The sequence below is a fragment of the Capra hircus genome, chromosome 9 (genome assembly GCF_001704415.2).
Source record: "Capra hircus breed San Clemente chromosome 9, ASM170441v1, whole genome shotgun sequence".
NCBI lineage: Eukaryota > Metazoa > Chordata > Mammalia > Artiodactyla > Bovidae > Capra > Capra hircus.
In genome coordinates, this window is record NC_030816.1 from 76,150,548 (window position 1) to 76,170,502 (window position 19,955).

At 38.6% G+C, this 19,955-nt stretch overlaps 1 protein-coding gene across 6 annotated transcripts in view; it reads left to right on the forward strand.

The window, feature by feature from the left end:
* The window catches only part of ESR1 (estrogen receptor 1), a 399,407-nt gene that overhangs the window by 169,445 nt on the left and 210,007 nt on the right, over positions 1 to 19,955 (forward strand). For all 6 annotated transcript variants that reach the window (XM_018053364.1, XM_018053368.1, XM_018053367.1 and 3 more), the window contains one exon: positions 18,187 to 18,303. In XM_018053364.1, the coding sequence (XP_017908853.1) occupies positions 18,187 to 18,303 (117 nt within the window). The remainder of the gene's footprint in view (positions 1 to 18,186; positions 18,304 to 19,955) is intronic.

A 19,955-nucleotide genomic window follows, 5' to 3' on the forward strand; every position in this document is an offset into this window, starting at 1 on the left:
TTTATTCAAACAAACATATTTATCTGATTCATTTGGCAGTTTGAAAATCATGTATTAAAAAGTGTGGAGTGAATGAGTAAAGAAATTCTTAAATCGCCCCCTAGGAGTGAGTGGCTAGGTTACATTTATAAATATACATCTTTTTGTGATTCAAATTTAAGCAGAGTGATTTAAAAGAATCCTGCATACACTTTACTGCATTTCATTAAGTGAACTGAAATTCACTTAATGAATTTCACGATATTTTCCTTATACACCAGAGAAGATAAATTGCAATTCGTTGTCATCACTGACTCAATGCACTTGAGTTTGAGCAAGCTCTGGGAGTTGGTGATGGACAGGGAAGCCTGGCATGCTGCAATCCATGGGGTTGCAAAGAGTCAGACACGACTGAGTGATTGAACTGAAGATAATTCCTAATGAGAGATTTCATTTGAAAATTATGTAAAAGTGCACTTACCACCACTGCTAACCAGTGACACGATGGTTGATTGTAGTCACCTTGGAGATGGTTTTCCTCTCTCTTTTGTTTTTCTGATTGCTAGCATGTTGATCACTCTTCCTGCTACACAAGTGCCTGCAGACCTGCCCCATCTCTGCTCTCTGGACAGACCTCATCATGTGCATTTCCTTGTATTGGCTTCTTTCTTATCAAGTTAATTTGGTGGATGTCTTCACCAACCCCTTGTGGGAGTTGTTTTCCCTCCGCCTGTGTTATCTGGTACAAGCCATTCTCTCCTCTCTCGCCACCCAACCTGACTTCTGAGAAGCGTTGTCTCTCAAAGCAGACTCAGTTCTTGCTTTGCCATAATGCACTCTTCTTAGCTCATGTTTTCTTAGCCAAAAGACCTCCCTGATCAAGTTTCTCACAGCTTTTCCACCCAAGAGGGCTAGCTCTTTGAGCTCAGACACTTAGAACAAGATTTTTTATGCAACAGATATTTCTTGAATGACCATTTTATTTTAACCCTGTGAGAAATGCAGTTTGTACAAAAATGGAAAGATTATAATAATACACACTAAACCACAGAAGCATTAAACTCACTGCCACAGGGGATGCCTCAAAGCAGTATAAAGAATCAAAGGGGTATCTGAGAAGGTAAGGTTCTGAGCTGAGAGGAACGCATGGGCTCTGTGCACTGGAGTGAACTTGAAAACATTTTGGTGTTTAAATTGGTCCTCTGCATCAGAGGATCAGGCTGGTAAGGGCTTCATGATTTACATTGTGATTGCATGGCTCACTTCTGCATATTTAATACTAAAGAGCATTATATAATATTTTAGGAGAGTATGAGTTTTTTATTTTTAAAAATTTTTTGAAGTTTATCTGTAGTTTACTTTTTAAATTTTTATTGAAATTTAGTTGATTTACAGTGTTATATTAGATTCAGGTGTACAGAAGATTGATTCAGTTATTTATATATATATGCGTATATATACACACACACATTCATACATATGGGTTTTTATTAATTGTAACATGTTTTAAAAACATATCTCATGTATATATCTGTACAGCTGGCATTACTAGTAAGTCTGGCATGTATTCAGAAGTTGATAATACTTTACTCATTTCCAGGATAATGTCCTATTACAGCTTGCTTTTAAAGTTGGACATGGGAGTGATGTTAATAAAAATCTGAAGATGTTCCTCTGTAGAAATATATAACGTAGCTATTATACAGGCAAATGCATTTGATATTTGATGTAGAAGAAAACAATTGGTCCCAAGCTAAGATGTATTTAAGAAGGCTTAACTTAGATTCTGTAATTTTTATGCTTACAAATTTCTTTATGTTTTTTTCCTGGTTTAAATTTAAAGAGATGTTCATGAAAGTGTGTTAAGACTTTCACTTCAAAGCCTTGGCATAAACTTCCCTATGATGTGAACCACTTCTCAGATGCATCCTTTAATTTTTAAAATTGTGAACAGTAAACCGGATCTTAGAGAAGGAAAAAAAAAAAAAGATTTGATTATCTTTTATCAGTTTTGGACAGGGCATTCAAAGGATTTCAATTCCTCACTGCTCCATTCTTTGCATACAATACTGTATAGTATTGTATAAGATTAGTACTGTTGGTGCAATTGATGTAAAGACATGAGATGACATTAATATGTAAATTTAGATCCTAGAAATGGGCTTTAAAAAACAACCAACAAACTCTGCCCCCGTCCTTGCTCTGTTCCTTCCTGACTCTCTGCGATCCACGTAAAGATAGGAGGAGGAGCCTGGCTGCTAGGTCAGCCCTGGGACTGAGGTGCCCCGCTCCTTTTTCTTGCTTTTGTCTTTCCTTCCTGAACCAAGTGAATGCATCAGAGTCACAGTCCCCGATTTTGGATCCATTTTCCTAGAAATACAAGTACTGCTAAGGGCCCTGTGGACCATTCATGACTCATTAAAGGCTTCTTAGAGAGTCACTGTTTCTGAATATAAGGCAGGATAAAGTCTTGGCATCAGAGCTTTCTTGTAAATACTTCCTTTTGTCTGTGTGCGTGCTGTGTGTGTGTTCACATACATATGTCCATACACATGGCTGGCTGGCTTAGTTGCTAAGTCATGTCTGACTCGTGCAACCCCGTGGTCTGTAGCCCACCAGGCTTCACCAGGCTTCTCTGTCCATAGGATTTCCCAGGCAAGAATACTGCTGTGGTTTGCCATTTCCTTCCAGGGATCTTCCCGACCCAGGGATCAAACCCAGATCTCCTGCACTGCAGGCAGATTCTTTACCAACTGAGCCACCAGGGAAGTTCTCATGTACATACACATAGGTATATACATAAAGACACATATTTACATGCACACATATATAGAGAGGGACAGAAGTACTTAACAGACTTTAGAAGTACTTACTACAAAATATTAGCAGTGGCTATCTCTAAGTCACTAAAAGTATGACTACATTTTAATCTTTTTGCTAATCTGTATTTTAATTTTTCTAATAAGTATCTTTACATGTGTAATAAAAAATGTTTTAAAGATTGATGTCGAGTTGATTCATTTCCCACTAGTAGAAACTTGTTCCTTCAAAATCGGCTTTGTTTTGGTGACCAATTAAGTAGGGTGAACTGTTATAAAAAAGGCCAATGAGCAGGGTGCAATAGCATTCTTTTAAGAAAATCTTTACAGGTGCAGCCATCACGGGGCTTTCTGCCTCATACCTGCCAAGCAGTGGATCCAGAAGCGTCAGGAGAACGAAGCTCTAGTATGGAATTAGAGGCAAACACTTTTCAAATTTATACTTGTTGGATGTGTAAATTATTGGAATCAACTTTCTTTTACGATCTGTTGAGTTGGAATGGTCTGTTTTAAATCTTGCTATGTCCTGAGAGTGGCACCAAAGAATATAACCTCTGTGAGCACATTCCCAAAGAGTTCTGCCTCCAAACTGAACAGGCATTTTGCACTAAAGTCAAAGTGTTCAGTCGCTCAGTTGTGTCTGACTATTTGTGACCCCTTGGACTTTAGCCCACCAGGCTGCTCTGTACATGGGATTTCCCAGGCAAGAACACTAGAGTGGGTTGTCATTTCCTTCTCCAGGGGATCTTTCCAACCCAGGGATTGAACCTGGGTCTCCCACATTCCAGGCAGATTTTTTTTTTTTTACCTCTTGAGCCACTAGGGAAGCCCCATTTTGCACTAAAGTAGGAAAAAAACTCCACAGTAACCTTTGTATTAATAATTGCTGCTTCAAAATGGGAATTTGGAATGGCACCATTATTAATCAGTTAGAAAGAATAGATTTCAAAAAAAGTGATTATACTAAATCTGGCACTTCTTGAAATATCTTCTGTTAAATAAAATGTAGTCCTTCTTCTGTGTTTTCATTTGTAAGCCATGAGGCTAATTCAGGAATCAGAGAATCAGGAATCAGAGTACTGACTGGCTTAGTAGTTTGGGGCTTACTAACTTGATGACTTTTGTCTTTTACCTTTTTGGACAGAAGAGGCAGCCATGTTCACTTTCAAGTCCAGAGGTGAATTATTTTTGAGTTTAGTTCTTTTCAGAGACATGTTATGACTTTTCTGCATTCTTGGACAGTTAAACTATAATTCTTGATTGTTTAAAAAGGTATTTGAATGTGTTTTGTTAAGAGGCTCCACTAAATAGCTATTTCTCTTACATTTCCAGTTGCTTTTTCAAGCCTTAGAATAGTTTCCAGCTCTGACAGTTGGCCTTATGCTGGCTGAAGTGAACTTTTGGATAGGATGAAGTGGATGAAGTATTCTGGATGATTTACCCTTGACTACATAAATGTAGCCTATCACGCTACATAATGTGAAGAGAATTACTTAAGGGTAAAAAAGAGATTTTTTTTAAACTATCAGGAAATGATAGGTTATTACAAATTGGTTTGAAGATATTGTCATTTATATGCTGTCCCTACAAAGTTGAGCTCTCCTGGACTGGAGACTGAGTTTTTAATAAGAATGATGGTTCATATTTAATGAGTACCTGCCCTTCACCAGGCTTTATGTTAGGGTTTCATATCAAAGTATTAGTTGCTCAATAGTACCCAACTCTTTGCAAGCCTATGGACTGTGGCCCACCAGGCTCCTCTGTCCATGGAGTTCTCCAGGCAAGCTTTCCATTTCCTACTCCAGGGGATCTTCTCGACCCAGGAGTTGAACCCGGGTCTTCTGTGTTGCAGGCAAATTCTGTAGGGTTTCATATGCATCATCTCTCCCTGGAGTAGGAAGTGGCAACCCACTCCAGTATTCTTGCTTGGAGAATCCATGGACAGACGAGCCTGGTGGGCTACAGGCCAAGGAGTCCCAAAGAGTCAGACAGGACTGAGCGACTTAGCACACACAACACATGCATCATCCCATTTAATCCTCCACAAAAGTCTAGGAAATCAACACTAAAATTACTCTCATGTACAGATGAGGAAACTGAGGCGTATAAACCAACACCAGTATTGAACCCAGCTATGGGGCTGCAGAATTCATTGTGTTACATTAGCCACTGTATTCTTTTGCATCTCCCAAGGGAAGAAATGATTCTAAAGGGGATGCTGAAGGTGAGGATCGTCACTGACCATCACTGGCTTCTTTTCCCACTAGGTTAACAGGCAAGAAAAGCGAGGTATAAAGTTGACTGGTGTTAGTCCTGTTTGCCAGGGGAAAATGGAGCTGTATTACTATCCTGTATCTGCGTGCCTGTGTGTGTGATTAGTTATGACTCTTTGCAACCCCATGGACTGTAGCTCCCCAGGCTCTTCTGTCCATGGGGTTTCCCAGGCAAGATTACTGGATTGCCGTTCCCTTTTCCAGGGGATCCTCCCAACCCAGGGATCAAACCCAGGTCTCCTGCATTGCAGGCAGATTCTTTACTGCTGAGCCACCAGGGAGGACCACCCTCTGTGCCTACTTATATCCTACTGGCATAAGATAAAAGTGAATGATAACTCTACACTCAGTCTGGGGAGGGAACCAAAACCCTTTTGGGATAAAGGTTTGTGTCAGCAGAAAGCAAGGGGTGCTAGACCCAGGGAGGAGCAGAAGAGACAGATACTCAGGATGGCTTTGAAATAGGAGCGTCTGCCTGTGGTTTGGGCATCTGCTACTCATTGGAGAAGGAAATGGCAACCCACTCCAGTGTTCTTGCCTGGAGAATCCCAGGGACGGGGGAGCCTGGTGGGCTGCCGTCTCTGGGGTCGCACAGAGTCGGACACAACTGAAGCGACTTATCACTCATTATCTGCTGGAGCATCTAAAGACCAAAACACAGCTCACAATTAGCCTTTCCCGCATTCTTTATAAAAGAGATGCGATGTTTCCTCTTGTCTAGTGAGGTTCTGGTGGTTAAGTTTATTGCTTGGTGCATGAGTTGCTGAGTAGAGAGAAGTAACCACTGGATGGAAATCGTAGCAGAACCAGAAAAGAAGATTGTTGATGCCAGGCTGATGGTGGTTAGATATTTAAAAAATATTTTTCCTTTATTGATTATTTAAAAAAAACCCCGATGAATACACAAATACACATAGTTATATGTTACACAGTACAAAATGGTATATGATGAAAAGTTAAGGTCTTCCTTGGGTCCCATTCCAGAATCCATACTTCCTTTCTTAATAGGTAAGCACTGTGTTAACAGCTTCTTCCAAAAATTACCTAAATGTGTGTACACATACACTTACTCACATATGTATGTTTTGGCAACATATGTCTGTGCTCAGTTGTGTCCGACTCTTTGCGACCCTATGGACTGCAGCCCATCAGGCTGTAGCCCACCAGGCTCCTCTTTCCATGGGATTTCGCAGGCAAGAATACTGGAGTGGGTTGCCATTTCCTTCTCCAGGGGATCTTCCCAACCCAGGGATCAAACCCAGGCCTCCCGCATTGCAGGCAGATTCTTTACCATCAGGGAAGGCTAGACAAGGAAATGTATACCTCATTAAAGTGACAAAAGAGAATAAAAAGTTTAGTACTAGAATGGGCCCCCATGATCAACACATTGGGCCCTTTCCTCACACAGATGAGGATATGAGGCCAGGACATCAGAGAGCTTGTTCATACCCTACAGCTATGCAGTTTCCTTTCTGAGGCTAATTCTGGAGAGCGGAGGGAAAGGAGATTCTTTATTTTTCCAGGCTCTCTCATTCTCATCAGCCACAATGGGGCATGGACAGCATATAGACCCCTGAGAAATGAGAAAACTTGACAATGAGGTGATTTGTCTAAGAGAATGCTCCCTCCGGGGCAGTATGACCAAGTAGACTAACTATCTGGATGCCCACGCTTTTAATACCACTTCTGCTTTCCACTCATTCATTTATGGAGCAACTAATGTACACATAGCTCTTTGTCAGGCTGCAGGGCTCCTAAAGCATATGGTGAAGAAACTATCCCCCATCACGAGGACCATAAAAGGCATGAGATTGATTATCTGTGCTATTTTGAGTTAAATTTACCATGCAAATAAGTACAGTTCAGTACAAAACAATTCTCCTTATGTGTAGGTTGTGTTTTGTTTTATCCAATAACCATCCTGCAAAAGTTCACTGGCAACACGATGGATGAAAAGCAACGTCCATTCTGTTTGTTAGGAGAAATTGTTATTCAAGCTGAGACAGAAGACTAAGTCCGACAGATTGTCTTTTGATTTATTCCATGTTTTTGAACTGGACTTTAGTTTTTTAAAAAGTGACTGAATTCATCTGTGAAAGCATGCTAGAAGAGACCTCTGACCGTGGATTCAGAAGCTTCTGCTTCTTCTTTGATTACATTTGCCAGGAAGCCCGAGAGGAACTTCCCCCGGGCATTCATTTTGGAGGCCTCCTAAAGTTGGATGAAACTCTTTATTTAGCAGTTTGATGGTCAGATGTCTACAAGGGAACATTCAGATGTGGCAGCTTGAAGGATGTTCCTATTCCACACCCCACCAGATCTTAGTAAACAGTGTTTCCTTTCTCTCCTTAGAGCACCACAATGATCCAGGACAGGAGGGTAGGAAAATGCACTTTTTCGCAGTTCTAGACATCCCTGATGCTGGGAAAGATTGAGGGCAAGTGGAGAAGGGGGCGACAGAGGATGAGATGATTGGATAGCATCACTTGACTCAATGGACATGAGTTTCGAAAGCTCCTGGAGTTAGTTAATGACAAGGAAGCCTGGTGTGCTGCAGTTTATGGGGTCGCAAAGATTCAGACACGGCTTAGCAACTGAACAACAACAAGACATCCAGGACCAGAAGCACAGCTCTGCTCAGGGTCTCTGAGTATTCACCCTCTTGCTCTGATTGCTTGCCTATTTTACTTGCTCTTCAGCTTGAGAAAAGAACAGTTTAAAATTGTTTCTACTGCTTTTGGCCACCGCTGTGTGGACTTTAAGTGAATGAAAATAAGAAGAAAGCTTAAAGAACTCTCTGGAAACAGTTGAACAGAGCCTGGTGAGTTTCAGGTGGTTAAATTTATTGCTTGGTCTGTGGCTTGCTGAGGAGAGAAAAGTAGAGGAGAGGTGAGCTGAAGGCAGCCTCGTGTGGAATTCTTTGCTTCAGTTGTCACTCTGGTCTTCTCTTCATTTGATACTTGTCAGTTGTTCCAGGAGAAACAATTTCAGAAAGTCCTTCTCTGGGCTGGGAAACAGTACTTGCTTTTGTGTTGACACCTAGGAGGCATTCTGGAAAGTGGTTCATTGTCTCTGGGTTATGACAGTGAGCTGGTGGTTATTGATTTCATTATGTTTTTCTTTATTACAGCTGTTGGTTTGATCCTGTGCCAAGGGCTTAAAACAGTTGTGGTTTTGCACATCATATGCGAGGCTGGACAAGGAGATGGGTCGTGTTGCTACCCTGGCAGAAATTTTTAGAAGGTTGGGGTCTGACGAAGGCAAATAGATTGAAGAGTTTCCCTTACTTTATTTAGAAAAAGAAACTTTGTGGGACAATTATCTTTCTTAGAATTCTTTTAAAATTTGTTTCCTTTAAAGCTAGACTGAGATATAAATAATGCTTTTATTTAAAAATACTTTCATTAAAAATTAAAAGTAAAATGCCATTTGCAGCTGGTTGTTATCACTGATAAGATATACTAGAATTGATTAGCTATAAAAATATAATTTGGGGATGCATATGAAGGCATACTGTTTTTATTTGCATGCCATTACATAGAGATATGTTTGTGAAATTTTTCAAATCATGGCACATTGAATATCCTCACTGGATTTTTAGGAATGTGTTCGCTGAGACAGCCAAATTCTATTCCATTTTGTTTGGCTCATTGCATTGGCTGTAAATCACTAAATATTCCCTTTAATATCTGAGTCAAGCTTTAGTTCCAAACACAATACTTCAGTTGTTTTTTCACATAATGTAAATTTTTTACTTACTTCCTCAACCCTTGACTTTCTACTTCCTCTTTCTCTCTTTATTTTATGCTGGAGTGTGCTGAAAGGTTTTCCAAAAATATTTTTTTTCCAAAAATATTTTTTTGGTAATGTGTTATAACTTGTCAATGAATGTATTTCATGTGATTAAGCTCACATAGCTTTATCTGTGGAAATATTAGCAATGACAGATTTTATTTAATTTCATTGCCGCTTCTAAGACATCCTCCCAACAGCGTAATAGTAATACAGTGATTACATTAGATAATTATATTTTTATTACAGTGTCGATTGTAACAATATTTAGGCATTCTGATTCAGTAGTTCTTGCGTTTTTCCCATTTCACCAACCCTATTATGGTGTTACTTGGGAAACCAGGATTTGTGAATGACACAGACCTGAATTTCAGCCAGGGTTCCTCCTGCTACCAGCTGAGTGACTTTCAGTAAGTAATCCAATGTTTTGGAGTATCAGCTTCTGCTTCTATTACATGGGAATTGCCTTACCTACATCCCCAGTTATGATGCTCAGATGAGATACAGGGCTGAAGTCATTTAGCACAGTGCCTGGTTCATGGGGAGCACAGCTGGTTCTACTAGTCCTGCCCCCAGTCATGCGGAAGGAAATCTGAATAGTCCAACTGAAAACACACAACTCTGATTCCTTTCCTACCCTGCTTGCCTCATGTAGATGCTCTTTACACCTCCAACTTCTCATTTATTTATTTATCTTGTTGGTCTACAACATGATATAAGTTGCATGTGTACAATCCTACATTTCAGCTTCCATACGCATGGCATGTTGTCATCACCAGAAGTTTAGTTTCCATCTGCTACCAGACTGTTGACTCCTTATACCCATTTTGCCTTCTCCCTTCCCCAGTTCCCTGCTGGTAACCACTACTCTATTCTCTATATTTATGTGCTTGTTTTTGTTTAGTTTGGCTTAATTGATTAATGGATGGATATATACTCCACATATGGGTGAGGTCATATGATATTTGTACTTCTGTCTGAATTATTTCACTTAGCATAATACCCTCAAGGTCCATACATGTTATCACAAATGGCAAGATATCATCTTTTTTATGGCTGAGTAATATTCCATTGTATATATACATCACCTCTTCTTTATACATTCATCCATTAGTGGGCCCTTAGCTTCTATCCATATCTTGGCTATTATAAATAATACTGCAGTCAGAAAAGAAAAATAAAAGGGAACAAAACTGGAAAAGAAGAAGTAAAATTGTCACTGTTTGCAGATGACATGATACTATGCACTGAAAATCCTAAAGATACTAGCAGCAAACTACTAGAGCTCATTAATGCAGGATACACAATTGATACACAGAAATATGTTGAATTTCTGTACACTAACAGAAAGATCAGAAGAGAAATTAAGGAAACAGTTCCATTTACCATTGTATCAAAAAAAAAAAATACCTAGGAATAAATCTGCATAAGGAGACAAAAGGCCTGTACTCTGAAAACTATAAGAGCCTGATGAAAGAAATTGAAGATAACACAACAGATGGAAAGATATGCCATGTTCTTGCTTTGGAAGAATCAATATTGTCAAAATGACTATACTACTTAAGGCAATGTACAGATTCAATATAATCACTATCAAATTACCAATAGCTTTTTTTTTTTTAGATGTACAATAAAAAAATATTAAAATTTGTATGGGAACACAAAAGTGCCAGAATAGCCAAAGTAATCTTGAGAAAAAAAAAAAGCAGAGTTGGAGGAATCAGGCTCCCTGACTATACTATAAAACTACAGTAAGAAAAACATTATGGTACTGGCATAATGACAGGCTTATAGATCAATAGAATAGGTTAGAAAACCTAGAAACAAACCCACACACCTATGGGTAATTAGTCTACAACAAAGGAGGCAGGAATATACAATGGAGAAAAGACAATCTCTTCAATAAGTGGTGCTGGAAAAACTGGACAGACATGTGTAAAAGAATTAGAACATTCTCTAACACTGTACACAAAAATAAACTCAAAATGAATTAAAGATCTAAATATAAGGCCAGATACTATATAAAACTCTTAGAGGAAAATATAGGCAGAAGTCTTTGATGTAAATTGCAGCAATACATTTTTGGATCTACCTCCTAGAGTAATGAAAATAAAAATATAAAATAAAAACAAACAATTGGACCTAGTTAAACTTAAAAGCTTTTGTACAACAAGGGAAAACATAAACAAAATGGAAAGACAACACACAGAATGGGAGAAAATATATGCAAATGATACAACTGACAAGGGACTAATTTCCAGAAAACACAAACAGCTCATGCAGCTCAATATCAGAAAGAGCAAAAAACCCAAGCCAAAAAAAAAGAAAAAAAAAAAAAAAAAAAAAAAACAGCGGACAGGAGATCTAAATAGACTTTTCTCCATAGAAAACATACAGATGGCCAAAAGTACACGGAAAGATGCTCAACACTGTTAATTATAGAAATGCAAATCAAAACTATAATGAGGTATCACCTGACACCTGTCAGAATGGCCATGATCAAAAGTCTGCAAACAATAAATGCTGGAGAGGGTGTGGAGAAAAAGAAACCCTCCTACATTGTTGGTGGAAATGCAAATTTGTGCAGCCACTATGGAAAACAATATGGAGATTTCTTAAAAACTAAAAATAGAGTTGCAATATGATCTAGCAATCCCAATCCTGGGCATATATCCAGAGAAAATCATAAAAGAGACATACACTCCCCTTTTCATTGCAGCACTATTTACAATAGCGAGGACATGGGAGCAACCTAAATGTCCAACAGATGATTGGGTAAAAAAGACGTAGTACATATAAACAATGAACTATGGCTTGGCCATAAAATGAAAAGAAATAATGCCATTTGCAGCAACATAGATGGACCTAGGGATTATCATACTAAGTGAAGGAAGTCAGATAGAGGAAGACAAATATATGATACTGTTTATATACAGAATCTTAAAAAAAAAATGATACAGATGAATGTACTTACAAAATGGAAACAGACTTATAGACTTATTTATGGTTAGTAAAGGGGAAAGGTGGGAGGCAGGGATAGATTATGAGATTGGGATTAACATATATACACTACTATATATAAAATTGATAATCAGCAGGGACCTGCTGTATAGCACAGGAAACTCTACTTAATTCTCTGTAAAATGGAAAAAGAATCTGAAAAGGAATAGAATCACATAACTTTGCTATATACCACAAACTAACACAACACTGTAAATCAACTATATTCCAATATAAAATAAAAATTTAAAAAGTCTTCCTTTTTAAGCTTGAATAGTAGTCCCTCCTTATCTGCAGTTTTACTTTCCTTGGTTTCAGATACCTCTGTGGTTAACCTTGGTCTGGAAATATTAAACAGAAAGTTCCAGAAATAATTCATAAGTTTTAAGTTGTATGTAGTTATGAGTAATGAGGTGAACTCTTTTGCTGTCCAGCCTTGTCCTGCTCAGTGATGTGAATCTTCCCTTTATCTAGTGTATCCCACTGCTAGTCACTCAGTAGTCATCTGGTATATCAGGTTGACGAGGTACTGTGGTACTTGTATTCGAGTAACTCTTGTTGAACCTAATAATGGTACCAAAGAGCAAGGGTATAGGTGCTAGCAATTTGGATATTCTCTTACTGGGCCTAATTTATAAATTAAATTTTATCATAGATTTGAATGTATGTTAAAAAAAAAAAAGCATGGTGTATATACTATCTGTGGTTCAGGCACCTGCTGGGGTTCTTGGAACTTACCCTCTGCGAATGGTGGGAGGATTGCTGCATATACCACATTTTGTTTATCCATTTGTCTATTAATGGACTTCTGGATTGTTTCTGCTCATCGATTGTAGTGAATCATGCTTCTGTGAACATGGGTGTACAAATATCTCTTTGAGTCTGCTGTTATTTCTTTTGGGCACATACCTGAAAGTAGAATTTCTGGATCACATAACTTCCAGCTTCCTTTTGACTTGCCTCCCAAGCTTCAGTACTGCATTTATAATAGCTTGCTTGGTAGTTATTTATTGGTATGCTACTGAAATTGTAAATACAGTGTGTTTAAAATTGTTCTATACCTCTTTTTCCCACCTGTCTCCAAAATCAGATCCCCTTTCTAATTCATGGTTAGAATGGATTTCAAGACACAGTGGCACAAACCACGAGTATCTTTGACTTCTTTCTCCTCTTCTTTAGCCCTAAGAATTTGCAAAGCTATTTAAAACCTCTTCACACTTCTCTCTGCTTCGTCTACTTTACTACTCAGAGATGATTAGTGCATATTTTGGGATGATTTTTTTTCCCTTGGTATAACTTTGAATAGTTTTAAATTCTTCATTTTTTAATGAAAATCATACACCCCCGTTTTCATGAAAAACTCTTTTGAACTCTGATTTTGACAAGAGATTCCCTGCCAGTCTTCTTTTTCCCTTTGCTGGTAGATCCTTACAACATCAATGTTTGGACTGATTCTTCAGTGCTACCCAGCAACTCTTGTAACACTTCTTTCCTTTGGTCACAGTAAATGAGTGTGTGGGAGACTGCTAAGCAGAGATCAAGCTTCAGTCCTGAGTCAGGGTTGGAGTAGATGGGGATAATACAGGAAGTCAGTATTTTCCTTGGCGTGTAAGGGACGGTTAGATTTCTCTTCCTCTGTACACTCATGTCCAAGAGAGTTGGACCATTCATTTCATCCGAGTCATCTAAGTCAAATGTTATTGCCAAAAGAATTCAATATTGGTTTGGCCTTGCACAGTATTTTTCTTGCAGATATGTTAAATAGAAGACAATAACATTGGTTCTGTTAATTCCTCACTTTTCACTTTCTCATGCATGAGCTTCCTGAGAAGGAGAACACACAGAGCTCCACCAATTGCAGAGAATCCGATCATTATTGCCTCTGGAAAGTAGATATACAGTTCCCCAGTGAAGATCTTGCCCTTTAGGAATGTTGAGCTCTCCACATATGCATGAGTTCAATCTCTGGAATAAGGAATACTTTGCTTCGAAACCCGTCTGTGCTGCTTGCTTGCTGTGTGGTTTTGAACAGACTTTATAATGTTTATCATAGTTTTGCTTCTGTAAAAGGGAGATAAATATAATCCCTTCCTCATAGAGTTGCTGGGGAATTAAATGAACTAATCCATGTATAACACAGTGCCTGGTGCGTCATAGTACTAGTTTCCTGCATTGCAGGCGCATTCTTTACTGTCTGAGCCATCAGGGGAGCCCAGTCAGCACCCAAATGGGTCAGTTTTCTTAGTCACTAGGCTGTTTCATCCGGAGAAGGCGATGGCACCCCACTCCAGTACTCTTGCCCGGAAAATCCCATGGTTGGAGGAGCCTGGTAGGCTGCAGTCCATGGGGTCGTGAAGAGTCGGACACGACTGAGTGACTTCACTTTCACTTTTCACTTTCATGCATTGGAGAAGGAAATGGCAACCCACTCCAGTGTTCTTGCCTGGAGAATCCCCGGGATGGGGGAGCCTGGTGGGCTGCCGTCTATGGAATCGCACAGAGTCGGACACGACTGAAGCGACTTGGCAGCAGCAGACTGTTTCATCAGACGATCTCATGCATGAGTGTGAAATGAAAAAACCGAGGAGGGGCAGTACCTGGAGGCCCTCTCTCAGGTCGAAGTGGTTGCTTGTTTATATTCAGTGCTTTGAAAATTCATGGTCAGACTCTTATTTTCCCAGTGCTAAATCTCAAAACTGTATTTTCACATGTTTTCTGTACCTGAACACCTCAAGAAAAATACCATCTGATAAAATGAAAAGTTAGAGGCTTCCTTTGGGCCATGCATGTATAACATTATGTGATTCCTATCAAATTTGAAACTGTATAAGTGCATGTTGATTCTTAGAAGGAGAAAGAAATACTGATTTTGCCATCTTATTTGGCACCTTAATTTGTGTATGGCTCTTGGATACTTCAGATTTTAATAAATGCTAGTTAATTTTATGCAAATAGCCAGTGAAAGCCTTTAATGAAAAGACTCTAAAGCTAACTAAGCTTTATAGATGTTAGCTAAATTTATGGATTAACCAGGTATAAAAGAACAGGACTTTGAAAATGAAATACTATTTTGTTGGAACCTTCCAATGAGGCTTTTAAATAGGATTAGCTATATTTGGGCCTTTTTTGGATTTGTGGTTGCTTAAAGACTGGAGATTATCTTTAATTTGAGAATTCATTTTCATGCCTTAAAAATATGAATAATTAGCTAAATGCTCATATGTGAGATAAAAAATGTTAAGTGCTTATTTCTTACCTTTCACTACCTTCCATACTTGAGTTTTTGCTTGACCTCATCAGAGTCTTCTTGATTTTAATCATTTCCCCCCTGCCCCAGAGTACTGTGTATATCTTATTGAGCTCATTTATTTTTAAAAAACTCATAAAATAAGAGTTGATATGTAATTTAAAGTTTTCTGGTTATGACTTAAATCCTGCAGCTCACATCATGTATTTGTCCTCTTGCACTTCACATTCTGTGCAAGAGGAACTTTTGGGCTGATTTTGTCATAGGTACACAGAGTTCTTCAGTCTCTTCAGCAAAGACACTGTATGTTTCATCAATATAGTTGGTGTGAGTATTAAACGAACTTGGTTTCTGTAAGATTTTTCTCTTGCATTATTTTCACAGGCTCGAATAATAACCTTTAAACAGAAGTTTCTTCTTGAAGCAACTTAAATATTAAATTGCTTTAAGAACACGCCTTGACCAAATTATACTCATTAGGGAACAAACATTTTTGTTTTTCTTTTTTCTGATGTAAGTTGAAGACTGACAAATAGTGGTTAATGGTGTTTGGTTAAGAAAATTTTGTTTTAAATGTATAGCTCAAAGGCATACTTATTAATTGTTTCTTGTTGCCAATTTGTCGAGTCTAAATTTTAATGTAGTTTAGGCAGGAGAAAACCCAGCTTTGGCACAAAAGGTTGGCATTACAACCATGATTCTATTGTACCTCTGTTTTAATTCTTGTTAAGGGATGAATTTGATTGTACACATCCAGCATGTTTTGTCTGTTAAACATGTTAGTTTAAGAACTTCATTTGGCTTTATAAAGATATGCATCTATGATGGCTGGCCAATCCAAACATAAGATTTAACCAAGTGACTTCTAACCCAATTCAGTTCTCCCATCTTCTGGCTTGCAAAACATCTGGCTTTGGGGAGAGAAACTGAATCAAAGTAATATTTTTATTCAGATGATTGTTGACTGTTTTCTTCTGAGGGTTAATATAAACTTATTTTTAAGAGTTAAAATAAGTCAACATGTCCTGCACAAACATCGTAGGAGATGAAACACTAAGAGTTTTTTGACGTGTCAGAAGAATATTAGAGTTTTAATATTTTAAACTTTTACTTAGAGTTTACATCTGCCCAGGTAAATTTTATTTCTAGATCTATTATTTCTTCAATTTGTCCCTGTTAATAGGGAAGATTCTAAAGATAATAACTATGCGTGGGTATTTGAGACAGTGTGTGGTCTTACTGAAGTTAAGAAACTTCAACTCTGTTGACTAGTTTGTTGTTTCGTATTATGCAATAGAGGAATGCACATGTTAATTTAATCTGAAACTTGTTTATACAATGGCTTTTATAATGTATATCTAAAGACAGAGAATCAAGTTTTATGAGACCAGTTTCTCTTGTCGATTCCCCACTCCACCCTACTCTAATTGGACTGACCCTTAAATTAAATAAAGGACAAAGAGGTCTGTAGTTTCACTACATGTTCTGGCTTACCCTTAGTAAATAAGAAAATAGAAACTTAAAACAGAGAATCTGAATTAGAAGTTCACATATACACTTACCTTTTTTGTGAATGGAAAACATTTTAAAACTGTACATATCATCTTTTTAGTCTAAATTCAGGTTGTTTTCCAAAGAGGTAAAAGAATTTAGACTTACATAAAAGGGCTTGTTTATAAAACTATGCTAATGATAATTTTTGATTTGTAAAATTTAATATTCTGCACATTATCAACCAGACTTCTTTTGATGGGTAGAGGAATGGAGGTGACTTCCAAATCTTAGAGCAGAAACTTCATGTGGCCAGTTGGATATCTTTCCCCAAAACTCAGAGAAGAGGACTGGAGTGGCAGTTTAAGTCTGTGAGTCAGACTTTAAGTCTTCAGACTTTAAGTCTGAAGCCCCAGCCTGGGAGGTAAAGAGTGCTGGGAGCATTTTGTGTTACAAAAGCCAAGGGGAGAGCATATTTCAAGAGGAAGGAGGAGCTGTCAAATGCTTCTGATGGGTCAAGCATGAAGTGGGCTGAAAGTGGCTGTTGAACTCAGCCACTGAAGTCATGGATGGTTTCTAGGAAGCTGCATTTGTGGAGCAAAAGACCTCTGGTGTAGACATCTGTGAGGAGCTGAGCTTAGAAGGAGGGGCAGGATATCTGATTGAAGCTGGCGAGTGTTGTGGGTTAAGGGGAACATTTTTGTGGGACAGACCTGCCTGATGTGATAAAAGTCAATGAGAAAGGAGCCTTTGAGTGAGAGAGATTCAGTAAACAAGAGAGAAAAGAAAGGATTTAGAGTGAAATAACGGCAGCAACAACAACTAAATATACATTCAGTGTTTGCCAGACCCAGGGCATTGGGCTAAAAATTAACTATGACATGTGTTCTCATAGTATGTATCTTAGGTTATAATGTATATGATGTTATATAGTGGGTGCCGTTGTGTTTTCTAGATTAGAGCGGGGAAGTGTGATTTAGGGATGTTAACTAACCTGTTCAGTGTCCTTCAGCTAGTAAGTGATGGACAAATTTATTAAAGGATGAACTTGGCCACTGCCCCAGTCTACCATCCCTGACTTAAATTTAAATGTTCTGTGCTGCATTTGGAGAGCTGTTTAAAGAATCTTTAAATTATATTTTAACAAAGAGCATTTAGAAACTCTGTCTGAAGTTCTAACGACTTTATTGGGACAACAATTTTGATAAGTGGCCTGAGTCAAAAAAAAAAACACCCAAACAAACTGTTGTTTATCTACTAAGAAAGCTTAACTTTATGAATATATATAAAACATTATGCCCCCAAATATAGGCTGTGTGAACCAAAGTGAATTTTCACAAAGAACTCTCAAAGCAAGTGGGAGAGGCGGAAATTCAGTGTAGGAGAGGTTTGTTTTTTGTTTTGTTTTGTTTTAACACTTCAAGAAGGACACAAAAAGGACAGTGGGTTGAGGTAGCAAGATGGGAAAGTCAAGTAAATGATGATGGAAAGCCTCCTCTAGACAGCTTCCCTGTAGATTCCCTATAGATTCAGACCAGCTAAATTTCCTGAAATAATACTAATTCTGTCCTCTTGCTTTTCATAGGACATAATGACTACATGTGTCCGGCCACCAACCAGTGCACAATTGATAAAAACAGGAGGAAGAGCTGTCAGGCCTGCCGGCTACGCAAGTGCTATGAAGTGGGCATGATGAAAGGGGGTAGGTACCTTGGGCCCAGGGCACCCACCTTCCCACCCGCCATGATGTCCTTGTCCATCACCCACCCCTGGCTGTTTCCATTCTGGCAACTGTGGGAGTGGAGTGATTTCTCTTCTAATTAATTTTTTACTATTCTTATTTTTCTTTGCAAAGAAACTATTTTACAACACATTTTCTTAAAAAAATTAGAAATTTGAGCATGCCATTTTGTGTTTCATATTTTTAATATAAATAATGATGTTTAAAATCAAAGATGTGTGGGAGGTGGTGGTGGAAGGAAAGGAAAACTGCTCAATGAGTTATTCTAGAAATATTTTTCAGTTACTGTTTTATATTGCTAATGCTAGATCATGATATCTGGGAAGACATTCACTTCGTTGAGACTTGTATATGTAAAAGCTAAAGAGCTAATTTATAATCTTTCAATCCCTTCATATTCCTTAGGAAATTTGAATTTCAATTGACAGGCAGCTTTCTCCTTTAGAAGTTGAATTAGCCAGCTGCTCCTATGATCTCAGTGTCTAGCGTGGTGCTGGGGACAGTGCAGTGATTTCCAAGCACCAACCATCACGAGGTGGCTGGGACTTGGGCTCATGTGCTTGCGTCTCTGTGGCTGTGAGTATGTGTATGTATGGCTTTCTGTCTTCTCATGTATCCGGTCTTCCAGTTTTCCCATACAGGAATCCAGTGTCTTGTTCTGGGGGTATTAGGTGCTCTATAAATAGGGTTGCCTCATTGATCTCCTTGTATTCTTTGGAATCTACTTTTGAAGAGCACTTTTAGTCTTGAATAGCCTTCAAAATACCAGGAGAGAACAAAGAAGAAATGTGTAAATAAAGGAATGGGCGCATCCAGTGTTTTAGGGTAATATAAGGCTTCCCAGGTGGTGCTGGTGGTAAAGAACCCACCTGCCAATAAAGGAGATGTAAGAGACACGGGTTCGATCCCTGGGTGGGGAAGATCCCCTGAAGGAGGAAACGGCGACCCATTCCAGTATTCTTGCCTGGAGAATCCCATGGATAGGGGAGCCTGGCGGGCTACAGTCCATGGGGTCGCAAAGAGTCGGACACGACTGAGCGACTTAGCACAGCATGCACAAAGAAGAGAGACAGACCCATGATGGTGCTGCCTGCTGAGCATAATGGGGAGAAGCCTTCCAGAGAGGAGGCTTGAGATTAGTTAAGAAGAGCAAAGTTGCCATGACAAAGATTAGTGACTGTGTAAATAGAGGGCAGCTAACCTTTAACTCATTAACACTTGCACAAAGTGGGAGGCAGAGGAAAAACCAGCATCATGCTTGATGATTATATAATGGAGCTTATAGGCAAAGCTTCCTTAGTTAGCAGTCATAAATAAACCTACTGGGTTGAGATTTTTGAATACAACATTTGGCATAAATTCTCTTGATGAACAGATGAAATGTTGAATTTACACATTGTGTGAGCTATGACTATATGTCTTGAGAGTCTGAAAAAGCAACTTTAATTCAAAGGGTAATTAATTCCAAGAATTTAACAGTCACATTCAGAAAATGACACTTTGAGTCATAAAGGGATTAAATATTTAAGGAATTCATCTTTCTTTGTACTGTTGGAGAATTAGTCAGGCTTAATTAAACTCACAAAAAGCTTCTTAAGGTAACTTGCTAAGTG